At 51.2% G+C, this 11519-nt stretch overlaps 1 protein-coding gene across 7 annotated transcripts; it reads left to right on the top strand.

Annotated features, from left to right (window-relative positions):
• The first annotated feature begins 499 nt into the window (after positions 1 to 499).
• Positions 500 to 11405, top strand: LOC106590469 (basic helix-loop-helix domain-containing protein USF3). 7 transcript variants are annotated; one of them, XM_045710706.2, is made up of 9 exons: positions 501 to 1307; positions 1426 to 1526; positions 1806 to 1861; positions 2205 to 2323; positions 2405 to 2436; positions 2540 to 2622; positions 3123 to 3219; positions 3508 to 8894; positions 9071 to 11405. In XM_045710706.2, exons 4-9 carry the CDS (start codon positions 2280 to 2282, stop codon positions 10793 to 10795), a joined length of 7368 nt encoding a protein of 2455 aa, XP_045566662.2. In that variant the 5' UTR covers positions 501 to 1307; positions 1426 to 1526; positions 1806 to 1861; positions 2205 to 2279; the 3' UTR covers positions 10796 to 11405. The 7 variants fall into 7 exon arrangements, with proteins under 7 accessions (XP_045566665.2, XP_082826891.1, XP_045566662.2 ...); XM_045710709.2 differs by lacking the exon at positions 2540 to 2622 and having other exon boundaries at positions 500 to 1307; XM_045710705.2 differs by lacking the exon at positions 1426 to 1526.
• The last annotated feature ends 114 nt before the right edge of the window (positions 11406 to 11519 follow it).

The following is an 11519-nucleotide window of genomic DNA, read 5'->3' as shown; positions in this document are numbered from 1 at the left end:
ACCACTGTCCAAGACTGGGATATGGATCAGACTGAAAACAGCATAATGGAGAAGCCTATTTGAAACTAGTCCATATTGCACAAGATTATTTCAGAGGGAATGTTGATCATCTCCTTATACTCAGATAATCTTTATTATCCCTGAGGGGCAATTTACTCTACAGCAGGAAGTCCAAATACATGAGTATAAAAATGCACTATTTTACAAGCTCAAATCTGACTCAATGGTTTGTACTGTGATCTTGCTTGAGCCGTCAATCTTTCAAACCACATTTCAGGAGTGTGACCCAGTACACATTTTGATTGGATCATAGACCGAATCTCTTGATTCCAATTCGTTTCAGTTTACCTACGCCTCTTTCTCCTTACTACTTGATTGCGTTAGGTTGTGAGAGTTGATTAGATCCTGGATGCTGATTGGTTGATATGAGGGCGTTGTGGGACAACCACTCCCGCAACATACCATGACGTATTGGATATTTATTAAATCATTATTTATTGAAGTTCATGTCTCATCATCATTGATTCGCTGCAAGCTAACGTGCCAATGATTTGTTTAGCAAAGCAACGTCGAAGGATTAGAATGAAAAGACTGGATCAAAACATGAAAAAGTAACTAATGCTGCGTTTGGATCGTATTTCAATGAGAACACGATGGTAAATGCCGTCACCGTAGACGGGACTTGCAGCCAGAGTTTAAATATCTCAACTTTTGCCGTGTGCCATATCATTCTTTTCTACCGGATGTTGTTTAGCAGTGATTTGTTTACTGAAATTACCATAGCAACGCATACCAACGTGCTGGCTTACTTTTGCGGTCACCCGCTTTCTTTTTTAATAAATTCAAAAAATAAAAAAACTATGCCGACTGGTATGACCGTTTTTGGGTCCCTCTTCTAAGGCAGCATAACGACCAGCCAGCCCACTTGTAATTATTTTTGAATATTCGATGAGGGTTGTTGACGTCAACCGCCTGTAACTCAATGGAGAGAGATGCTATGCGCTACGAGCCTCATGTCATGAACAGCCATCTCAAGACAACTCAAAGTTCCCGGGATGTCACGTGTCCTACTTATATCAGTACAATCGTAACAACGTAAGCATTATATTATATCAAATAAACCTCATGTAGCAAATAAGACATTCATAGTTTTGTTTAGCAAATTCGACACTCATTGACCTCCATTCTAAAAAACGAAATACGCCACCTGCTGGAGGGAGACAGATTTTCAGCCGAGTTGGGCCTCTTCCTCTCTGGGAAAACCAAAGTTTTGACAGGAACTACATTCCAAAATGGGGAAGGTACAGGTAAGTTGCTAGCTAATGAATTTAACAGTTTTCCTAATTTACAAGTGATTTGACAATCACAAGGGTGATTTGACAATTTTTCCAGGCGGTCTTTTGATTGCATTATTTTGTTCACCAGGTAAGCTTGATGTGAAGCCAAGCTAGCTAACACTGCTAGCTAGCAAGCTGGAGGGTGGGGGTTTAGATTTCCACGATATTGTTATCCCATGTACTGTGCATGTGAGTATGATTACTGTGTTTTATTTCAGTCGTTTGAATGCATACTTCAAAAGAGTGCTTATTTTATGCGAACCTACTTTAACACCAGGATAGCAGTGCTAGTTAGCTAATGATCTAACGTTAACTACCTAACAAGTAAGTTAGGTTCAAAATGGGGATGTTTGTGGGTCAACTCACTCTTTGCCAACATCACGCTTGTTCTCCAAGAATAACCGCTATTGCCCGCAATAGATCTCATTCAAGACAGCATGTCAGATTATATTCATTCATTATTTTCAGGTAGCTAACTGGGATAACCGACTCGCTCAGCGTTGGACTAAGCTCATTGTTTACATGTAAGGCCACAGTATCTTTAATTCCAACGACCCGGTTATTGGCAAGGGTCTGCTCTCCGCATCTCGTCCCTTCTTGTTGTGATAAATAGATGCAGCACAGTGTTATTCAGAATACACACAGCTAACTAGTAGATGGTGATTATCACAGAATTACAGCAATATAAATGCTTAATAACAAAACTGTTGTGTGGCTCATGTCTGACCTTACAAATTAGTTGTTAACATCATGTGGCTACTTGCCGTGTCTCATTCATGAGTGTGCATCTGTTACATATTTATAATCAAGTGTTTTGTCTAGTCATCATCCCTCCTCACTCCTTGGTCTCTTATGTTTGGGTTGCAGGTCGGCCAGGGAAGGGATTTGATGGTAGGCCTGCAAGCGTGGTGACCAGTTATACAGGCAGTTCAGTAGGCCAGGATGCCAGAGATGACAGAGAACCAGACTCCTGGCCATAAACCACGGTAAGGGCAAATCAATTCTTCTGCATTTAAGTTTTCAGGCACACAACATTGTCTAACCTCTGTATCCATTTTCTCTTTCAGAAAGAAGAAAAACAAGGAATCTCACAATGCAGGTGAGATATTGTTGTTGTAGTTTGGCGTTTTCTGTCATTTCCCAGCATTTCCTGGGAGTGACTCACTAAGTTTTTATGTTTGTTTTGTTTGGTTGTCATTAAGTTGAGAGACAGCGAAAAGAGAAGATCAATGCTGGAATTAACCGTATTGGGGACCTTCTACCCTGTTCCCAGGCACTGAAGCAGGTAACACAGGCTGCGTTTAGACAGGCAGCCCAATTCTGATCTTTTTTTTCACTGATTGGTCTATTGACCAATCAGATCAGCATTTAAAAATCCTGTGCTTTTCAGCGGTCTAAGGCACTGCATCGCAGTGCTAGAGGCGTCACTACATACCCTGGTGAGATCCTGAGTTGTATCACAACCGGCCGTGATCAGGAGTCCCATAGGGTGGCGCACAATTGGCCCAGCATCATTAGGGTTAGGGAAAGGTTTGGCCGGGTTATGCCGTTATGCTGACCAATTAGTGCAAAACAGATCATAATTGGCCTGTCTGTGTAAACACAGCCACACACACACACCTTTGTGTGTTTTTGCACCGAACCATAGAACTTACGGGCTCGGTTCTTTTCTCAAGGTGTGATATTTATCCTTTGGTCTGAGGCTGTAGCTCCTGGTGATATCCTGCTGTATGTGTTGTGTCAGTCTCCATGTAAATCCCATGCTGACATCCCCTTCGTCTTTAGAGTAAGAACATGATCCTTGACCAGGCCTACCTTTACATAAGTGAGCTGCAGAAACAAAATGACGCCATGCTTCTCGAAGGGGGAGAACGAGTACAAGGTGAGAGAGTTTGTGTCCTTCACAATAAGTATAGTGTGACAGTGCAGAAGTATGGTGTGACAGTGCATTTTCCTATTTGTTTGCTTGCATTTTACAGTGTTTGATCGTACACGTCTAGTTGTGCCAGTCTGTCTACATACAGTTTGAACCTACCTGTGTGAGGTACTGATAATATATGCCATTTAGCAGATGCTTTTATCTGAAGCCGTTTTTGCGTACATTTTACATACAGGTGTTTGAGAGTCTGTGTTGACTACCACTCATCCTTGTTGTCTCCAATCCCTGCAGTTGAGGAGATCCGGCGGCTGCGGCGTCAGCTGGACGAGCTGCGGAGGGAGAGCGGCCATTACATTGAGTTGCTCAAAGCCCACGACATCAACTTCCTGGACGACCCCACCGTCCACTGGAAGGGAAAGCTGCACTGTGCAAAGGTCGCCAAAGTAATGCCCACTCACCAGCTCCCCAAAGGAATTATTGTCTACTCCAATGGGAATGTGATATGCCCAGCAGGGAAGGAACCTAGTCCAGCTTCCGATCTGGGGAAGCAACCAGTCGAGGCTGGGATTGTTCAGTCGTCTTGTGACATCACAGCAGGGGTTAGGGTGAACAGGGCTCTTCAGCACGTCAGTGTCCCTTCCTCTGCCCCTCCGCTCCTCCCTAGGGCATCCCTAGCCCATATAGTGTCTACACCTGGCATCAAGCTGGTGGAACGGTGTGTAGAAGAGGTACCTTTAGCCCCCAAACTACCCCCCTCTGTGTCCTACATCACCCTCCAGGGTATCTGCCCTCTCCCCACGGTCACTGCAGCCTTGCCCCAGCCTGCCACCCCAGCACCTAGTCTCACTGTTGCAGCCAGTCTGGCCACCCCACTCCCGCTCCATCCTGTCCCCAGCTTTACAGCCCTTCCCCAGGTCATAACCACCCAGAACGCTTCCATCAGGACTATGAGCTATACAACTCTCAACAGCAGCCCAACCGTCCTTGGGGCCAGTGCAGCAGGGAGCACACAGACCACCTGGACCACCTTACAGCTGGCTGGGAACACAGTGCAACCTGTCTGCCAGTCACTCCCCACCCCAGAGACTAGCACCTCTGGGCAGCAGAGTATCCAACAGATTGTGGGCACTAAACTATCAGTTCAACCCATTCATATTCAAATGAGGCCACAGGTACCCATAAAGCCCCAGGCACCCATCACTGCCCATATACAAGCCCAGCCTTCCATCCAGAGAACACCCCAGCTACGGCCAGCTATCCTGGCCCAGCACCAGCACCAGCCCCAGCCAGTCGTGGCTTCCCAGCCACACTGTACTGTCCTCCCTCAGTCAGCCATAATGCCCCAGCCTGCTGTGGTAGCCCACTCAACTATGATGTCACAACCTCAACCTGCTGTACTACAACAGGCAACAGTCCCCTCCCATCCACAGACTGTCCTCATGACTCAACCCCAACCAGCTATGGTTCCTCAGGTCCAGGCTCAAGCCCACCCCCAGGCAGCTGATAGGCCCCTACTCCAGAACATGCAGGTGTTGCAAATGAACCCTACTGGGACAGCAGTTGCTGGGGTAACGACTCCCCAGAACACTAACAACCCGAGTGTTGTCATCCTACAGCAGGCCAATCCCTGCTCAGCCCAGTCGGTTGTCAGGGATGACTTAACCAATCAGACGCCTTGTCAGCACATCGTCATCATCCAGGCCTCCAATCAGCCTCCACCTGCACCTCCTCAGAACCCTCAGGTTGGCATGGTGCCCGCGGCAGCACCCAATCAGATTGTCGCTACCAGCTCCACAATTTCCACCACTGGGCAACAGATCTTTGGGGGTAAACAGTTGGTTCACATTCTACCCCGTCCCGTCCCTCAAACCCAGACACCCCAAGTCCCCCCGGTTCCCCCGAACCCTCAGACCATCACTGTGAACGGGCAGGTGTTTGCCCTGCAGCCCATGAAGACCTCTGAAAAGTCAGGCTGTAAGGGTGGCCAGAGCAGTCTCCAGCTGATCCAGCCCAGCACCGCTGAGGAGCCCAGCACCGCTGAGGAGCCCACCACCAACATGACTCTGCACACCCTGGGAGCCCTCAGCAGTCTCAACCAGAGCATCTCACAGGGCATGCAGCCGTGCATCTCCACCCAAAGTAACGTCCAGCGGACCCTAGCCTCACCGTCCTACTCTATAGTGCCACAGCAGAAGCCATCTTCTGTCCCCATTTTAGCAGCTCCACACAGTTCCCCCGTCAGGCAGATCCAGATCCCCAGTGTGACTCCACACAGACCAGGGCTGGCGATGGGTACAGGGAAGGCCTTGTGGAGACAGCCTGGCACAGCCTCAGTGCCCAGACCGAAGAGGGCCACCACCAAGAGGACCAAGTTAGTGAGGAAGAAGGAGCCCAAACAGGGACGGCCTGTCACCATCGCAGCGAAGCCAGTGGCTTTAACAGGGGACCGTCTGGAACAAGAGGTCACTGTGCCTCAGGGAACCCCATCCTCTGTTGCTGTGACAGTTCAGCCAAAGCCACTCCCTGTCAGCGCTACAGTTAACACACCCACAGTTAGTAGTAGTGAGGCTTCAACACAGACCAGACCTGTTGTGCTTAGTATCAACTCTACACTGTCCTCTCCTGACGGTAGTGTGACTACTAGTTCATATAGTGGACCAACTGTCTCCAGTGAATGGACCACACAGAGTAAAACCTCTGTGGCAAGTGCCACTCCGTGTACAGCAGCAGTTAGTAGTAGTAGTAGTAGTAGTAGTAGTAGTAATAGTATTATTAGCTCCACACAGAGTGAACTCGTTATCACTAGTGTTGTGAGTCTAGCTACTGTCACTTCTGCAGCAGATAAGCCTACAGTCACTTCTACTGTTTCTTCTCAGAGTAAACAACCTGTGGTCGCCGTTAGTGACAGCTCCTCTCACCTCAGACCTACAGCCAGTTCATCTGTTTCTTCTCAGAGTAAACAACCTGTGGTCGCCGTTGGTGACAGCTCCTCTCACCTCAGACCTACAGCCAGTTCATCTGTTTCTTCTCAGAGTAAACAACTTGTGGTCTCCGTTGGTGACAGCTCCTCTCACCTCAGACCTACAGCCAGTTCATCTGTTTCTTCTCAGAGTAAACAACCTGTGGTCGCCGTTGGTGACAGCTCCTCTCACCTCAGACCTACAGCCAGTTCATCTGTTTCTTCTCAGAGTAAACAACCTGTGGTCGCCGTTGGTGACAGCTCCTCTCACCTCAGACCTACAGCCAGTTCATCTGTTTCTTCTCAGAGTAAACAACCTGTGGTCGCCGTTGGTGACAGCTCCTCTCACCTCAGACCTACAGTCACACAGAACAGACAGCCGGTTACTACTACTATCAGCACTGTGCAAACTAGATCAGCTACCACTAATGGCAGTTCTAGACAGAGCAGATCTATAGTGACCGGTGCCTGTTCCACAGAGACTAGGTCTACGGGTGTGATGTCTTCAGCAGCATGTCAACCCTCAGTCAGCACTGTAAACTCAATAGGAAGTAGACCAGTGGTGTCTCTCCAGTCTGCTCAGCTCACTTCGTCATCACAGCCTACAACCCAGGGCCAGTCCCAGCCCGTAACTTCTCCTTCGGGCCCCTCCACTCCAACCCCCTGCTCCGGTGCCCTGTCTTTTGCCTCACCCTCTGTAACAGTCCCCATGACCATGCCATCAGAATACAGGAAATGGGTCCCCTATAACAGACCCTCGACCCAGCAAATGACCCTGCCCACTTCCACACCATCCCATCCTGTTGAGCTGAAAGTGACAGCGGTGTCAGGCAGGGAGAAGGAGCCTCAGGGAGAGCGCCACCCCAGCGCAGCGATGGAGAAAGCGAGCGTGAGGAGTGATGCTGCTCCCTCTAGAATGGACTACACTCTCCCACAGCAGGTGTACGCGCTAGACCACGAACCCTTGGATCAGCCTCCGGCTCCTAACAGACAGACTGACTCGCCCATGTCTGGTGGCGCAGGTGGTGGAAGGGGCTTCTCTGTGGCGTCTATGCTTCCCACAGGCCACAGTGTCAGTTCCTCGCCAGGTCATTTTGGACCGTTTACTTTTGCCACCGAGCAGGCTGATATCCTGGCTATGTTGGAGCAGGACAGTCCTGGGAGGAGGTTGGAGGGCTGCACCGTAGACACCTCCACCTCAACAAACACCCCAACACCTGCATGGGAACCCAACTCCAAGTCCCAGCAAGCCTCCAACAGCAAAGAGAGGGGTGCTGGACAACAGACAAAGCTCACCAAACAGATGGAGACTCCAGTGGCTAAACAGGTGTCTGTTAGGGGCCAGGCTGGAGATGTAGCAGGCAGTGGAACCTGCGCAGTCAGACATACACAGAACATCTCCTTCTCCCAGTCCCATTCTCACCCCCAGAGCCAGGCCCAGTCTGGTACTTCCGGCACCCTCAGCGTCAACAACCTGATCCGGCCCAGCTCCAGCCAGCAGCAGGCCTACCCAGGCTCCCTCAGTCTGGCTGGGCAGCTGGGCTCAGTCCCATCCCCTGCAGGGAACTCAGCCCATGTTTCCCAAACCTCCACCCCTGGCCTTCCTCCCTTCTCAGGCTCAGTCCAGCTGAACGAGTACGCCCCCTTGATGAGGCCCCAGGTGGGGGTGTGTGAGCCGCGATACATCAAGGACTCCAAGCGGCCAGCTCAGGACGATGTGATACTGTCCAGCAGTAACAAGCGACAGAAGACCTGCTCGTCGGCCTCTAACGTGGGCCGCATGGAGGTCAAACCCCTGGACCACAGCCAGATGATGGTACCCCAGCTACCCCCTACCTCCTCATCCATCATGACCAGGATCAACCCTGATGGAGTGGGTACCCTGTTCTCGGGCAACACCTTCAAGAATACAATGCTCCGACCCGCCGAGAGCCACTGCACCCCCCAGCTGCCCACACAGGAACACAACCAACCAGGTGTGCTCCACCTGCCCCATGGCCACCCCCAGCATGGTGCACCCCAGCCAGGCCAACACCTCGGGGGGAACCCCTACCTGAAGCAGCAGCAGCAACAGGAGCACCAGAGGCACCACCTGTACCAGCTCCAGCACCACCTGACCCAGCCTGACCCTGCACAGCTCCACAGCCTCCACCAGAGGGCGCTGCAGCAGGTCCAGAAGAAGCGGGGGCTGGTTGGAGGGGGTCAGAAACAACACCACCAGGAGAAGGGAGGAGTTCAGCAGCACCAGCATCAACAGTCACAACAATCACATCAACAACAACCTCAAACACACCAGCAGCAACAGTCACAACAATCACATCAACAACAACCTCAAACACACCAGCAGCAACAGTCACAACAATCACATCAACAACAACCTCAAACACACCAGCAGCAACAGTCACAACAATCACATCAACAACAACCTCAAACACACCAGCAGCAACAGTTGCAGCAACAGTCACAACAACAGCACCAACAGCAAACACAACAACAGCACCAACCACAAGCCCTGTCACAGCAGCAACATCTACAACAACACCCTCAACAGCAGCACCAGCAGCAGAGCTCCCACTCCAGACACCAGCACCTCCAGCAGCAACAGATCCAGCAGCAACACTTTGGGTCGCATCACCAGGAGAAGAGCTGTGAGGCCCAGCCAGGACCAGCAGGACCCAGAGGTCACCACAGCAGCCACCTGGCCCCGGAACACCTCAAGGTACAGGAACTACTGAGGCTGTGTTGAATACATAATGATTTTATTATCTTGTTTTGTGGCTCTGAGTATACATTATAAACATGGGCACGCCCTCCATTAGGATGATTTAGAATGAATTCTGTTTTCTGTATGTTTTTATCCATTATTTTCTTCTCTCCTCTTTCCCTTCCCTTCAGTCTGATCAGGACCACAGCAAAATGCAGAGGCTGATGAGCTCTAGAAACCTGGAGCAGCACCTGACCTCCCAGCCCAGCAACCTGGCCTCCCAGCCCTCCGACCTGGGCTGTGCCCCCCCGCGCCAGGATCACCACCGGGTCTCCAGCTACTCTGCAGAGGCCCTCATTGGGAAGGGCTCGTCTAGTGATGAGCAGCAGCGCATGGTGCTCCATCGACAGGCCACCCGCGGTACTACACAGGAACAGCCAAACCTACGGGGATACCTGGACACACCCAGAGTGAAGGGCAACGTCACACACAACCCTCAGAGCCGCCTGCCCCCAGACCACCCAGGTTCTGCAGACGTCCAGAGGGTCTCTGAGTGTCCTCCGTTTAAAACAGGGGGGCATCAGCTGGGGGGCTTTGAGGACATGACACCTAAATCAGGTCCCTCCTCTCAGAGAGGCCAGCAGGGGGGTTTCAGGATGAACCCGGGGCCTCCAGGGGATGGGCGAACCCGTGGGGGGTACAGTGGACCCCATCCTGGGACGCAGGGGGTGCAGATTGGTGCTCCAGGTCTTACCCGGGACCAGGAAGGATGTCATCAGAGTTTTATGCAGAGTCTCCTGGAGCAGACCGACCACCAGAGGGCAGTCCAGTGCTGTCCTCCGGTCAGTATGGAGTACAGCTGTGTGTCTGGCAACTTGGCAGGGGACATGCAGGCTAAAGCATCCAGCCACAGTGTTCCTCCCCCTCAGAAGGCCCTAGCAATGAGGCTTGGGGAGGGCAACAAGGGCCACATTCCTCATGGTAGTGGGAACATGGGCACCCACCCAGGGGTACGGACAGGCCTCCCCCACCCTCTTACCCCCCACAGCAGCTCTGAGCCAGGCCGCACCACAGCCTCCTCCAAACCGCCCACCGCAGTCAGCCAGCGCTCCCGCCAAATCACCCAGGAGGCCCAGAGCGTGAAGCTGAGGCCTGGAGAGCGACCACGGTCAGGCAGCCTGAGACCTGGGAACCCCTTTGAGCCTGACGTCCACCTGCTGGGTCGACCACAGTCAGGGAGTGAGGCGCGGCGCAGCAGTATCGTCCGCTTTATGGCAGACAGTGCCCAGGTCACCGGGGACAACAACCTGGTGCCTGACCAACACCTGGCCCAGAACTTTGGCTTCTCCTTCATGCCGGATGGAGGAATGAACCTCCCTCCTATCAACGCCAACTCTACTTTCGTCCCCCCTGTTAGCCAGACCAACTCCTCCCGCCCCTCGGCCCTGCTCCCCGTAGAGCCGCAGAACACCTTACCCTCCTTCTACCCCTCCTACCCCCCTGCCGCCCACCCCAGCCTGGCCAGCGACATCCCCATCCAGTACTTCTCCAACCAGATGTTCACCAGCCCCAGCGCCGACAAGAGCAGTTCTGCCCCCCTCAACAACCGCTTCGGCTCTATCCTGTCTCCGCCGCGCTCCGTGGGGTTCGCCCAGGCCAGCTTCCCCCTACTCTCAGACATGCCCCCTATGTCCATCAGCAACCCCTCTGGCATCACCCCACACCTGTCCAACTTCAGCCTCACTTCGCTGTTCCCTGAGATCGCCACGGCGATGCAGCCTGATGGTTCTGCCATGCCAATGTCCCCTTTGCTGTCCCTCTCCAACAATTCCTCTGCAGACTCAGGCAAGCAGCCCAACCGCCTCGCCCACAACATCAGCCATATCCTGGGGCATGATGGGAGCTCTGCCGTGTAGGTGAGGGGACTTAAGGTGTTGTCGTGCCAACGTGGCAGTCAGGAATGTTCTGATTCCATTTCAGATTGAACATTTAGAGTTGTATTACGTGGAGTCATGCCATGGCCAATTGAATTGACAGGATTTCAACTCTTCTGTTTGGATTCAAGCGGGTGGAAGGTCTGGGGATCTTTTCTGTTGGTCAGCTGAATGGTTTTTATCATATTATTTATGGTTAGTGTTATACTTTAACTTCCTGGCAGTTCTATTGATACCCTAACATGGCAGCGGATGCCCTAGTTACTGAAGTCATAGCATTTCACTGATCAGGCACTCCTATGACTCTAGGATGGGGGAAATTAAGCTTGTAAACCATATGGTTTGCAAATAGGTTTGACGTGATGACTTACCTGCTAGTAAAATTATATGGAGAGTTTTGTACTTTCATTGACTAACTTCTAAAAGAGGATCCATTTGGAAAACGTGCACAAAATTCTCAAAGTTAAATTTAACTTAAAATCAGGGTGTATAGTACAGAATTTATGAGATGTTTTGTAAATACGTTTCTTATGATAATTGTTAGTTTGATATGTGTGTATCTGTAAATAAATAAAGTTGATTATTAACGTTTTTTTATTGATTAGAACTTTGTCTGTAAATGTCCAGTTGGCACCAGTTTCCCTTCCTAAATAGTCACAGTACTGTAGGGGCCTTCAGTTGGTTGAAGGAGAAATCAAGTGAGGGA

This window comes from Salmo salar, chromosome 29 (genome assembly GCF_965601325.2).
Source record: "Salmo salar chromosome 29, fSalSal1, whole genome shotgun sequence".
Lineage (NCBI taxonomy): Eukaryota > Metazoa > Chordata > Actinopteri > Salmoniformes > Salmonidae > Salmo > Salmo salar.
The sequence above is the reverse complement of the archived record's forward strand: the minus strand, read 5'-3'. Positions and strand labels throughout refer to the sequence as shown.